The sequence below is a fragment of the Sus scrofa genome, chromosome 1, assembly GCF_000003025.6.
Source record: "Sus scrofa isolate TJ Tabasco breed Duroc chromosome 1, Sscrofa11.1, whole genome shotgun sequence".
NCBI classification, from domain to species: Eukaryota; Metazoa; Chordata; class Mammalia; order Artiodactyla; family Suidae; genus Sus; species Sus scrofa.
This window is the reverse complement of record NC_010443.5, coordinates 213939250-213953765: the sequence shown is the minus strand read 5'-3', so window position 1 is coordinate 213953765 and position 14516 is coordinate 213939250. Positions and strand designations below refer to the sequence as shown.

The following is a 14516-nucleotide window of genomic DNA, read 5'->3' as shown; positions in this document are numbered from 1 at the left end:
TGGCCTACCCAGTGGTCCAGCAACACTCCAGTGTCACCGCCACTGGGCAATAGCATTAGGTAACTTAAACTTTCAATGAATAGATAATTTTTGTATACCAGCCAGTATGGATACATTTCAATATTTTAACATCCAGTACAACCATACCAGTGCATACCTGCTGAATGTCTGCCTTACCTGAGCTTAAAGATTAATCCACATTTCTCAAAATCTAAGTGATGACCTAATCCAGCCTGGATATGCTTTAAACATGGATGCAGAGAATGAGAGGGGCTTTGTACAAAGTCACTAGGAGCAAAGATTCATCTCCCCCTCCTAGTCCACCTCAATTCCTAGGCTATGTTGCCTCTAATTCACTTGAACAGGAATGCTCTGAGCCAGAATCTGTAGGCTGCCACTCTAAATAGATGAGGTGGAGTGGGGAAAGAAGGTAAAATCTGGAAAGCTAACAAGCAGCAAGAAATTGGCGGGATTCTTTCTTTTTTATCTGACACTGTGTCTGTTGACAAGAGAAAACCAAGAGTGTGGAACTTGCTAGATAAGAACCCAAACATCCTTTAGGTTGCCAACATGAGCATCCTTCTTTTTGTTGTCAGTGCCCTACATACATTAAGTATCCACCACTTTTCAAAAACAATCCCATACATCAAACAGACTCCAAAGGTAATGTCAGTGCTGCTGTCTTTACAGCTGCTTAAGGAAAAAGCAGTTTCTGTTGCCCTAGATAGGCAAGCACTTTAGGCTACAGTTTGAGAAATTAAATGTTCAAGGCCTTTGGCGCTTCCAGTTCTATTTGGAAAAGGACACAGACCTGGCATTTGGAAAGCATTTTCTCTCCATTAAACTTACCGAACCTTGACAAACCAGAGGGGCCAAGAATTAGTCTGCCAGTGGCCAAGGCTGGGCTTTCCAAAACCGATAACAGCAATGAAAACAATAACACTGCCATTTATAATCTTCAACGGAATGCTGCCAACTTTTAACCCAAAAGGACCTCACTATTTGAAAAGAATCTCAAGATTTGTTTTACGGAAAAACAAGAAAATGTTTGATCAGAATCTCCTTTTTTGTTGCTTTTTACCCACAACTGTCCTCTGAGGCACAGAAGCAAGTGTGAATGTGTCATTACCTTACCGTCAATCTGTTGAGACATATCTACTAGGGTGACATTCAAGCACTGGAGAGGATATAGGAAGAGTGAGGGGTCTTTAGGTCAGAAATGCTCTACTAGCCAACTGCCAAGTCCGACTCCCTAAACTATTAACATAGTGTAGCTAGGCCACCCTGGTCCTTTTGGCCTGGACAGCATGTAACCTCCATTCATTCATACAAATGACCAATTTAGTGGAGCAGGGATTTTCCCATTCCTGGACTAAGATAAAATAAGTCATGATGCACAAAACAGTGGATCTTCTTTAGCAATGGATGCCATCAAGCAGGTTGCCTCATTCTCTGGGAACAGAAAATGGAATTTAGAGAGTTTGGAAACCAAGTATAGACTTCCTCACTTCTATTTCTACACTTTTACTACTTGGTCCACATTGGATGGCAATTCAAGTCATGCCATATTTTTTGAGGATCAAAATTTCACTCCCCATCTTTGATGTTTATAACACTAAGTACCAGCATAATACTAGCTCCTGAAGTGAATCTATACCCATTCTAAGACATGAAGCAACACAAAGTGTCTTCAATGGGCACTTCTTAAAAGAAGCCTGGAAGGACAAGGGAAAGCCAGATATCCGTTAGCCTCAGTGGAGCCATTTTGGCTTCTAACATTAGACAAGGCTCAAGAATTTGTCAAGCCTAGGTATACACATTCCCTCTGTCTTATATATCTCAAGATGGGAGACAAAGTAGAAGAGAAACAGCTAAAAGCAGTAGATTAAAGGAAAAAAGTGAGCCATCACCCACTAAATAATATAGCTTCCTGGGCCAGGAATCACCTTGGCAAGCCCCACCTTAGAGACTCCAATTCTTCAGGGGAGCCTTGCCAGCCCTGTGTCCCAACTGCCCACAAATAACAGCCTTGGAGTGGAAATCCCAGCTGTATACATTTTGCTCTCCTACCAGTGCTTCATTTTTTCCGAACATTTTCTTCCCTCTGCGTGGTTGCCCAAACCAATTCATGTGCTTATTGGCATGTTATGAAACATGGAAACGATTAGAGACCACATTCTGGGGTTACAAAAATGAGTCGCTGTAGAATCAATGAACTACGCAGAACTTGAGAGGATTTGGCAAAAAAAATATGGAAACTGTGGAATAAAACCCACTAAGAGTATCTCATGTCACACAGAACATTCTACAAGGATTTAAACTGATCTGTGTGTTTCCAGGAAGCAATCAAAGCTTTACCTTTCAAATCTCTAGTTCTTTGCCTTGTATTTTATTTGATATCTTAAACTATATCCTAAGAAATGCATAGAAAATATTAAACTTATACATTTTCCCTTCAGGGATGATAAATGCAAGTACGCACCATGCCAACAGTCTCCTCATTTAAGTTGGGAATTATTTCAAGGCCACATTTGAGGGAGAGTGATGGCCTTGGAAAAATCAAAGAACCTAAGTTTTCAAATGGCCACCTTAATCCCTCAGCCAATACCTCACACCTGTAAAGGTTTCTTCAACCCTCCAAATGCAAAGAATGGTCAATTCTCTAACATAAGTCAAGGGAGATGTCCCAACACATGCTAATGAGCCCAGTAGCCTTTTGCTTAAGTGAACTGTTCCAACTCAGCAAAGATTATAAGCCCTGCTGCTGTACCAGCCACAGGCCAGAGTGAGAAGTGAGCCAGGCCTCAGCATAGCAGAGAGCTGAAAAACACAGGGGATAGGTTCTAAGGGGAAAAGTCTCTAGCATCCTTAAATAAAAAGGAATGGGGTAGGAGGATAGAAAATGGAACCAAAAGGAAATGTAGTGTCAAGAAGGTATTATCTTGGGAGTTGCTATTGTAGCACAGCAATAAGGAATCCAACTAGTAACCATGAGGTTGTGGGTTCATTCCCTGGCCTCACTCAGTGGGTTAAGGATCCAGTGTTGCCGTGAGCTGCGGTGTAGGTTGCAGACATGGCATGCATCTGGCATTGCTGTGGCTGAGGTGCAGGCCAGCAGCTTCAGCTCCAATTTGACCCCAGCCTTGGAACGTCCATATGCTGTGGGTGCACCCCCCTAAAGAAAAAATACAAAAAAAAAAAGAATGTATTTAGTGATGATTCTTACTACATGTAACTCATGTCAGTATTACTCACTATGTTCAAGATATGAGGAAGTAGCAGCCAGATGTTCTACCATGGACTTTTTGGCAGACCCATTAACAATTTCCCTGGATCAAGGTCTCCCCTCTGGAGATTCTGTCAAAGGCAGGTGCAAAAGAACCCCATGTTCTGAGCTACACTCTCCTCTTGACCTGGATGCATGGGTGTGCTACCTTGGGACCAGTGGGCAGAATTTGCCATGTGCATTGATTCTCTGAGTTTGGTGAGAATTCACTGTCAGCCACAGAGAAACAAACTCATTTCATTTGGGAAAAAAAGCTGAATTATTTGGATGCTAAATAATTAGGGGGAATAATAATTTAGGGGGAACTAAAGTTATGATAGTAAAGTCTCTCTATCTTCACTGAAAAATAATAGTGTAGGTTCACTGAGCCACCTTGTCACATACGTTAGCTTAGGCAATACCCATGTTAACCCGTCCATGTAATAATAATAAGACAATGATGACGACTTTGAGAGGCCTAGCAGCTTGCTCATTGTCACACAGCTAGTATGCACTAGAGATGGGATCTAAACCCAGACATTTGACTGCCTGCAAGGCACCCCTACTTGCAACTGTCATGTAGCTTCCTCTGATGGTGGTGTCCCCCTGGCAGGTCTGTGGATTACCAGGTTATCTTCCTTCCCTTTTCTTCTCTCTTTCCCACTTCAAATATCTAGTTAACAGGTATTCCTGCCTACTTCTAATATAAGAAGTGTTTACATATATACTCATGCTTTTTTTTAAATAAGCCAAAGGGATGAATATTATTTCAAGAATCTGAACCTTAATCAAAAATAATCAAATTTCAAGCTTCAGCCCTTAGAGAGGTGATTTGTTTAAACTACCTGGGCCCCTCCTTTCATAAAACAGACTACAGGCAGTTCCTAAGTAAAGCCAGGCTACTTCATAAGTCTACTTTGAAGTTCACCACTGGGAATTGAGAATTCAGAGTTCCCAGGTCAGCCCACATGACCCACAAAATTCCCAAAGTATGGAGCCATATATTTCAGTAACAACTAACCACTATTTATAACATTGTTTTTACAGTGAAACTCCATCCAAGTTCTTGGTTTGAGAGTCCAGGAATGCCTTCCCCTTCCTCTCTGGGACATTAGGGGAAAGAACAAATGGACATGGGGGAAATGAGGTAGGAGGATGTGAGGGAGAAAGATGAAGAGCAGGTGAGACAATCTGGGGGACCAGTGCTTTTCCAGATCTCTCTATGACATCTGGTCATATACTGTCAAATGTTTCAGACTGGGGAAAGAAGGGCTTTAGGGCTTTGGGGGTCAGGGCCCCTTTGTATGGTCAGACTGATGAGGGTTGAGATTTCTCCATATTGGCTTATGGAGCTCATCCTAAATTTGGCTACAGGCTGAACCATCACAGAATAAAAATCACAAGACAGCACTTTAATTGGCCTCCTTAGGTCATTTAACAAAGGAGAAAGCTAACTTGCAAGAGCAAAGAGTAATTAATGAAGGGAACAAACAGAGGTTCATTTAGTAACTTCCAAATAAGTTTCTCTGTTGGAGGTGAGGAAAAAAAAGGTAGCCTGCAACATAAAGATAAACTGTAGGTATTTAAGTCACAATGCCTTCTGCCAAGAACTGCTCATTACCATCAGATGTTGCACTGGCAGTGGGGCCGGTTAGAGCTAACTTTATTATTAGAAGCAATTAGGGAGAAAGGGGGCAGAATTTCATTTGGTTATTTCAAAACAAGTTTCTGTGCATGGTTTAATGAAGGCCTGCAGTGTCAAGATAAAAATGTGTGTTTTACTGAAAACAGCTTTTGCAAATGATTGCTTGTTACCAGCCGGTATCTCTAGGCAGAGAAGTCTGGGTAGGCTGGATTTACATGCATGCCGTAATGTAATAGTTTTGCTGTCTCTGCTTCACAGAAGTGTGAACGGTATAGTGGGTAAGCAACATGTGTTGTGGAGCCAAATTGTCTGTATTAAATTCTTCCCTCTGACCTTGGTATCTAGATGAGCTTGGGTGACCTTCTAGAATGTCTGGGCCTCAGTTTACTCATGTATAAAGTGGAATCACATTAGTGTTTATCTCATAGGGCTGTTGTAAAACATCAATGCACCCAATGTGTATTAGACATTGTAATAATTATTCAAGGTTATATCCAAGAATCATTTTGGGGGAGGTTGTTTTTAAAGAAAGGGCTTGCTATTTAGGGGTTACCCTGAGAACAAGTCAATGACAGATCCATTTATATCACTTTAAATGGAATTTGCATATAAAGTATAACACAGGCTCTTGACAGTTATAAAAGTTTTTATCTAAATTCATTTCAGATAATATTTCAGTATTTCTATAGAATTCACATGTTTTGAAAAGCTGTTGCTTCTTAGGTTTGCTAAACTGGTTGTGTACTGTATCTTTTGATTTCTCACCTTTAAGATAATAGCTAGGGCTTTTTATATTTTCCTAAATCTGAGCTTTTCCTTCATGAATCTCCTGGGAAGCCTTTAACTCATCTCTTATATACACACCTGGGCTGAGAGAAATTGCCATGTATTGAGCTTAGAGGAATATTAAAAAAAAAAAAAAAGTCACCTGTCACACAACAAATGGGGAGGTGGGCTTTGGCTTCCTTCTAGATGTCCTCTTTAAGAATACTGTGACCTCAGTGAAAGAGCCCTCTCACCAATGATTTCAAACTCTGCCCCAAATGCTCCCTCTTCAGTGAGAGTATATGCTGTCTTCAATGATTTGTCAGAGACTTATTCATTAAATTCTCAAGGCTACGGATTGATTTTCATCAGATGGCTACAATATTTGCATATTCACTTGGGAATATGGCATACTGCTTACCCATTATGTTCTAGTTTTGCAAATCAACTGCAGTTAACTAATGTGCCATGCTCCATAATATTGGACCCATATGATGAATAAAACTCCTTTCCTGGACATTATTAAGCAACAATGACATTATTAAAATCTATTCATTTTGGAGAAGGCTAAACTAGCAAAATGCCCTCTACTCATTTATGTGTTTTCTCAGCCATGCATCAACCCATATCATTTTCCTGGCTACCTTGACTTAATTTATGCTAGTTTGAATAATTTTTTTAAAAGGGTCTCTTTTACAGAATTTTAGATTTTACACTGCAGATTGTGAGAATGAAAAAGTCAAAACTATTGGGAAGCACATATTGGTGGGATTCTTTCCCAAAGTCCCATGTTCTTGTTCAATGTGAGATTTAAAGATGTCCAATTTAATATTTATTTCCTCAACCAAGTTGTCTACTTTGAGTGCTTTTTTTTTTCTTTCAGCAATCATGCACATTGTAACATGAGCGAATTTTCTTTTTGAAAGATTCAGAAGAATGTTACGAGATGGTTTAATCTGAGTTGTTGACACATTCACAATTAATGTCTGTTGGAAGTCAAAGCTTAAAGAAAGGTTAGATTCTGATCAGAATAAAATATGCAACACAGGAACTATCTGAAGGAAGATCTTAATAGGAGAAAGTAGATATTCATTCTTACCCTGGATCGTTCTTCCAATTTTGTCATCATAACAACTGTGGCACTCCGTTGCTCCCATATCATCCTCCAAAAATCTCCAAAAGTTTCGGGGAGAGATCCCTGTGTTGCAATATAGGCATTTTGTTTCCTATAGCCATCTATGTAGTTGGCATTCACATAGTCACTTCCTGGGATGCCTGGAAAACAAGGAGTGTTATTCAACTTGGTGAACATATCTCAAGAGGAAACACTCTGGGACATGGCCTAATGGCAATGTTATGTTATTGTTCCACTTTATGCTAGAGGAGTCACAATATATTAAAGTTTGGGTTTTAAACAAGATTATAGGTCTTATTGGGACCATCATGTTAAAGAAATGCAATGCTTGAGGCACTCCATCTTTATAACATGACAAGGGAACTCCAAAGAAAGAAAAACACAACTGATTGCCCAGAGAAGGCCTTTTTGTTCACACTTTGTTTTCTCCATTGCCTCAACAAAACAGAGCTTGCAAAGGAGGATAAACAATTATCTGGTCACATTCCTCACACATTCTCTTTCTCTTTCCAGATAAGAGCCAAATCAAATAATGCCTGAGTCTGAAAATGCAATATGGGATGAAACATGTCGTAACAGTGAAAAAATTCTTTCCAGATTTAGCTAAGAGGGAACTCATATAGAAACTCATTTAATCCTCATGAAAACTCTATGAAGTTCTGCCATGGGCTTCCTTTCACAAGGGAGGAAACTGAGGTGCAGAGAGATTCAAAAACCTCCTGAGGTTAGTGGAGGCCAATTTAATTACAAGCAGGCATCTGCGATATCTATGTCTTAGCCTGTGAAGGGCATTGCTTCTCATTTAAACCTCAATCAGTTGTTGGGTCACAGGAATCTCTCCTTGGATTATGACAGTTACCTCCTAATTGGTTGTCCTACTTCTACTTTTGTCCTTTGCAGTTTGTTCTCTATCAGACATGAGAGCAGTTTTTAAAAAATATATTTCAGACACTGTCACTTCTCTTCTTCAAACCCAATAATGGCTTCCCCTTATACTTTAAATAACTAAAATCCAAACTCTCAACAGTAGCCACAAAGCTCTGCACTTCTCCAAACTAATCTTGTCCCACTCACCTCCTTGCCTTCTAAACCCAAGACGCTGGGCTATGGCTTTGTTAGAAAACGCTGCTCTCCAACCTCAGTGCTGTCCCACCTCCTACAACACACTCTCTATCTCTGTCCCCACAGAAAATGCTCAGCCTCCATCTCAGAAGCCTTGCCCTTGATATCCTGGGATCTCACAACTCCCTTGGCAACTCTTCATCCTACTTATTGTAATTCTATGCTTAATTGTTTAACTTGCTTATTGCTTCTTTTATGTGCCTCTAGACCATGTCACTTTTATTTATCTTTGATTTCCCTAGTGACAGAAAGAGTAAATAATTTGCCCCAGTTCCAAGTTTAATAAGTAGCGGAGCTGTACTGTCATACAGATATTCTGATGAAAAGTCTAATTTTCCTTCAGCATGATGCCTTTAAAAGGAGTATAGGCATGTTTGAGCTTCTTCCAAGAAGAGTGGCCAGAATGATTAAGGAAATCAAAGCTATTCCATATGAAAGCAATATATATTATAACCAGGCAAAAGAAAAGACAGGGTTGAGGATAAGAGTTGCCCATATGCGTCTGAAGAAAGGTTTAGGTTTACTATGTTAAGACCCAAGTCTTTCAGTTCTGAAGGATGCATTTCGTCTCCTGTATTTTCAAATAGTCAGAATCAGAAAAGGAATAGATTTTTTTTTTCAAGTGGAGATGAGCTGCCTATCCTGTAAAGTGTTTATTCTCTGCCTATCCCTGAAGGAGAATAAACACTTTACAGGGATATTAACGTACTATGGGAGGTAGCACTAGACCCTGCACTTGGTCCCTTCTTACTTTGGGAAAATAGGAGTCTTAGATCTGTTTTTTTAAGAATATTTTCTTTATAATGGAACATATGTTCCCAAGATAAAATTGCTGTATTTCACTGATTGCCACTTGCAATTACTTTGACTGCTTTTCTGATTCCCATTGTAAAACCGATCCTCTCAAGAAAAGTAATGAAAGTCAGATGGAAACTACTGGGCTCCAAGATGAACACATGGATGTGGAATACCACCAGCATTAGTGAAAAGCCTTTTAAGCAAGAACTAAAATGCACGGTTGGTTGTAATACTGTTCGTCTATCACAGCTACTCAAGAAGCAGTTGGAGTTCTGGCAGCCCTTTTTTGATAAAGATCCTATTCCTCCTTGACACCAAATTACTGCAGATTCAAAGAAAAGTTTAAATAGAGTCCTCAGGTTACAGCCACTAGAAAGCATGCACATCTCCATGTCCACAGGATTTGGTTCTGAGCCAACTAAGAGTTTATTTTATAACACAGGAAAGGCCCATTTTAAATAATTTAATTTAGCAGTTAACATTAAAGAAGTGATAAAAAGGATTCTGGCTGAGGACCTCAATCAGCTACCAATATACAGGAAACTTTTATTTCCAAGAAAAGTAAAAAATGGAGGAATTTGGTTTAATGACTCAGAAAATGCATCAGCTGGGCACTGTGCCATTTCCCCCTTATCAAGGATAACAAATGTGTTTGAACAATGCATCTGAGGACAGAGGAGTTGGATGTGAGACTCACATCTAAAGGAGGGGAATCAGACCTATCCTACGTTCTTGCATAAATTTTAATCAGTCAGTATATAATGCATTTTTTTGATTTATTGCTCAAGTTTGAACAATCTTCATTTTCATATTTTAGGGCTAATAGGTTGATACTGAATAATGATTGCATTTCCCAGGCATAAAAGTACAAAAATTCTGCATGAAAACTCCTAGGGACCCCGGATCCATACTGTGTCACCAAATGCTTTAAGAATTTGGGACTTGATATTCTGAAAGGAAAAGAATTGAACACAATAATTCAGTACCAACTAAAGTTAATTATTAGCCTCATATTCATATCTTGAACACAGTGTGAGGTTCCTCTTCTCTTTGACACTCGTCTGTAAGGAAGTAGTAGCTGGAATAAAAAAGCCTATTTGGAAAATCCCTTTACCAACCGTGGCAAAAAGACACTCCTGGTAAGCTCTCTCACATGTCCTTTGCAATGTGGAGACGTGAGAGATGGCTATGTTTTCTAGAAGCTCTACGACCTAATGCATCTTGTATTCACACAACCCAACGTAACAACCTGTGTAGAAATATGAAGGAGAAAAGAATTTGGAAATGGTGGTGGCTTGCCCTTCTAAAAATATTAACCTCAGAGTGGAAGCTAAAGTTAAAGAACAGTGTATTTCTAGTAGATGAGACTTCATTTTTCAATGTGACATATTTAGAAGATACTTCAAACAACTCCACTGAAGAAAATGTAATGCTATGCTGGCTTTCTAAGAGTTTTACTTTTTCAGTAGCTCCTGATTGTAGTGTTTCTGCTGGGAGTCTGGATATACAGGATTCTTTCACTTTTTTTGGAGTGACCTCTAAGTAATGCTCATTTTCAATTCTCTGCCTTATCCAGAAAATGATTTGCATCCTCTAATGCAACACTAATCAGCATATACTACTAATCCAAAAGAAGTGTGTGAGAAGTAATTGAATGCTTCTGGGGTTATGATGAATAGAAATATAACTTAAAATACAGAACTGAAAGAATACAGAATTACTATAAATTAGCTGATTGTTTTTATTTTTTGGAGCCCAGGAGACTTTTGCCCAATACTGCAATAATAGTGCCTTAATTTTTTTTTTTGGAGAGGAGGAATTATTAAATTAAAATAAGAGCATATAAAAGATGTCTTCAGCTCATCAGAGGCAAAATCTTAGGATTGGCTCTGCAGTAGGCAATGTTTCTGGGCATCACTTAGTCTTAATGTCACTGTCCAAGAAAAATAGCTTCAGTGTAAAACTTGCTCTTTCCTAGGAATCCATGGCTTTACTACATTTATAAATGTATGTTTTCATGATTTCCTATGTATTGTTTCATGTATATTCTTCAATGAATAATGGTCATGTAAACAGTTCCAACATCAGTAATAATGGTTTATCATTCTAATCTTATATGTGAGAAAATTGAAGGTAGAACCTAACTTTATATTATACCAGCTTTCCGCATTTGCGTGTTATAATCTCTTTCATCAGTTAATAGACTGTTATCTCTTGTGGTACTTAAAACTATTGATTGCATGCTTTATACTAGGTCTTTGTGATTTGGGCAAACTAAATGTGGAACTGTTAAAACTCAAGCCTTTAAGACTATCAGATATTGTGATGAGGCGAACGATGGGTAGAACTTTGCTTCTGTGTTCTTCATGGACTGCAAGCCACAACAAACAGCTATTCAAACAGGGTTGGGTCACATACAGGTGCTCATTTTATTTGCTGGGAATTGGTAGTTATAGCTTTTAGTGGAAAAATCAGCCTGGCATGAACTTTGAGTTTCCCTTTTTGTCAGAAATACTTTGAGAACTTTTTATGAGTTCAACATGCAGGGGCAATGCCATTTTTCTTCATTTAAGCATGGGAATAACAGCATAGGGCTTCATAATGATGTTCCTGTGTGTGTTTGAATATTAACAAAAGGTGAGGAATCCTTGAAAAGATGAAGCTACTAAGTTTTGAGTTTTGTTTTTTTTTTTCCCCTTTGCTTTTTAGGGCCACACTCGTGGCATATGGAAGTTCTCAGGCTAGGGGGTGAATCAGAGCTGTAGCTGCCAGCCTACAGCAAGGCCAGATCAGAGCTGTGTCTGCGACCTACACTACAGCTCATGACAATGCTGGATCCCCAACCTACTGATGGAGGCCAGGAATTGAATATGCATCCCCATGGAACTTAGTAGGATTTGTTTCCACTGCACTGCAATGGGAACTCCCTGCTAAGTTTGAAAGAATATTCATGATGAATAACTCATACTAAGAAAGGTATTAGCATGTTGAAAGCATGTTGAAATGTCAAAGAACATACTATTTGAGCTATTTGGTCATGACTGGGTTAAAATATTTTTTTTTTTCCTGTTAATTTGATGAGAGCTAATTGGGTCATGTGGGTCTAGTTAAAAATAAATAAACAACTTGTGATGCATTCAGTTTTTCAGGTCAGCAGATAATTTGATTTGAAAAGATTTGTCTTGTCAAGAGGTGTTTATAATTATAAAAGTTTTATAATAAGACTTAATGCTCTTATGTTAAGCGAAAAGGCCTGACCCCAAATAGTACATGAATTATTTTATCAATGTGAAATCAAGTAACCACAAGGGGTAAGTGTGTACTTTTATATCACTCCACACTGGAGGGTAAGTTAACATGTGCCTCTTGGAAAAACACTAAGCACTTGCTAAGACTTAGAGAAATTGACCAGGGAATTGTAACTCTAGTCTGGGACTGCTGGTAGTTTGCTCTTTGACATTTGGGCAGTTGTTCAACTTGTCCAGACCTCTGATTACTTATCTGCTAAACAAGGCATGCTGGACAAATTGATTCCCTCAGGTCCTTTTGAATTCTAAAATAAGATGTTTCACTGTGGCATTGTCAACCTTCTTGGATTCAGAAATCTCTGGAAAGTTATTTTAAGATAAATAGAGGCTTTGTGTATCTCAGATTAGGCAGGAACATGCTCTGATGGTACTTCAAGCTAATTCCTATTGTTTCTACCTCTGATGTGCTAAGATGCCTTCTTTTGGTGTGATTGATACTTCAAATCTTGATTAGTCTAGTGGGGTAAAAAAAATAAAACAAATTCAAAACCAAGAGAAGGTAGTAGGACTGGACTAGTAGGCGCCTATTTAGAAAAAGCTTCTTTGGCTTGTGGAGGTGAGGATGAGAAGAGGCAGCGTTAGCGGGAAAGCAGAATCCCATCCATGACTCTGGAGGACAAACCACTAGTGAACTACACAGATGGAGACAGATCTGCAGCGGACCTGCTGACTCTACTACAACTCAAGAGGTGTTCCATCAAAACCACAGCACTTTTTTTTTTTTTTTTTTTGTCTTTTTTGCTATTTCTTTGGGCCGCTCCCGCGGCGTATGGAGGCTCCCAGGCTAGGGGTCGAATAGGAGCTGCAGCCCCCGGCCTATGCCAGAGCCACAGCAACGCGGGATCCGAGCCGCGTCTGCAACCTACACCACAGCTCAGGGCAACGCAGGATCGTCAACCCACTGAGCAAGGGCAGGGATCGAACCCGTGACCTCATGGTTTCTAGTCAGATTCGTTAACCACTGCACCACGATGGGAACTCCAGCACTTTTATTTCTTTTCACATTTACAAACCCTTCGTGAAGTTTGTGTCAGAAGAAATTAGTTTTGGGCTAAACCAGTTCATTCCCTGTTGTAAGAGAAAAGTATTCAAGACCCACTAGAGCACAAAAGCTACCTTTTATTTAGTAAATAACATCTCCTCCTACACTTCAATACCAAAATAAATAGAAAAACTCTTAACAGCAACGAATGGCCAGTTAAGACCAAGACTGTAATTTTACAACCAACAATGCAGGGAAAAAGTTCTGCTTTGTTTGCTGACACCAGCAAGACTAGAGAACAGAAAATAGAAAAATAAAATCCAATAATAGTTTACTAGTAAATTTATTTAATTTCAAGGGACACAGGCCTTCTTTCTCCTTTACTTATACACCATGGCAGCCACCCACCTCTGCATCAGAACTAGCAAAATGAAGGATTCTCTTTGCAAAATACCAGAAAAACAAATGCTTCTTGCAAAGGCACAGTGTATTCTCAGCTAAAGTCTCCCTGCATGTGACTGCAGTTTGGCAAAGGACCCTCCATGTTTCTGTATGTACTGTATACAGGACAACTTTTTTAGATGTGTGCCTTGCTCTGTAGGCACTATAGCTCATCACCACAGTGAGTTAATGGGGGACTGGATAACTTTCAAAGGGTTTTCAAAGCCATCCTCCACCCTCTCAATGTTCTGTTTCCTCCTCTCTTTGGTTTTTTATACCTCAGTGCTGCTGAGGAGGCTGGATTAGTAGAGTGGCTACAAAGAAGGATGTGGGTGATTGAACCATCTTTGAATGCATTCTGAGATTAGCTACATGTATTGTGGACTTATCAGCACTTGTGATAGAGGGGGCTCATTTCTAGTTAGGGGGACTTTGCCCTGAAGTAAAGCAGAGCTTGAGTCACTGCAGCACAATCTGTTCAAACAAATCACACAGTTTTGGTATACTTAGCTTATAGTAAAAAGGATACAATCATTCCAGGGCTTTATTAGGCAGTGAAATAATAAAAATCAAATGCAGAGTGTGAGCACAGCAGCTCTGTCTGCAGGAAATACTCAGAGCCTCCATCTCCTCATATATATCCTAATGCATGAGCAGCACTTTCATAATGTCCTTACCCCACTCCCTTGTGAGAATCAAATGAGTCAATGCATTTGAAACATCTAAGTTACCAGTGGATGCTAGTTATTCTTATGACTGACCTGATAAACAGAAATGAAATAAGCCTACTCATTCCTATATACCGACAAAAAGTAATTTCAAATATGGAAAGTCTCCTCCCAATTCCTAGGTTAAAAAAATTAATGGAAGGGACAAAAATAATTATTTTTTAACTTCCCAGCCATGCACAACCTGTGCTTTTATTTTAAAAATAGAGCCATACCACAGATGACTGAGGTTTCTCTACAGGATTAGAGTAATGAAGTGTAGATTCATTAGCACAGTCTACATAGATGTACAATACAAATGAAGAGAAAATCCCAATAATGGGACTA

The 14516-nt window shown here is 39.3% G+C and overlaps 1 protein-coding gene across 14 annotated transcripts in view; it reads right to left on the bottom strand.

Annotated features, from left to right (window-relative positions):
- PTPRD (protein tyrosine phosphatase, receptor type D) overlaps window positions 1–14516 on the bottom strand; it is a 2180605-nt gene that overhangs the window by 59248 nt on the left and 2106841 nt on the right. For all 14 annotated transcript variants that reach the window (XM_021074366.1, XM_021074373.1, XM_021074310.1 and 11 more), the window contains one exon: window positions 6775–6950. In XM_021074366.1, the coding sequence (XP_020930025.1) occupies window positions 6775–6950 (176 nt within the window). The remainder of the gene's footprint in view (window positions 1–6774; window positions 6951–14516) is intronic.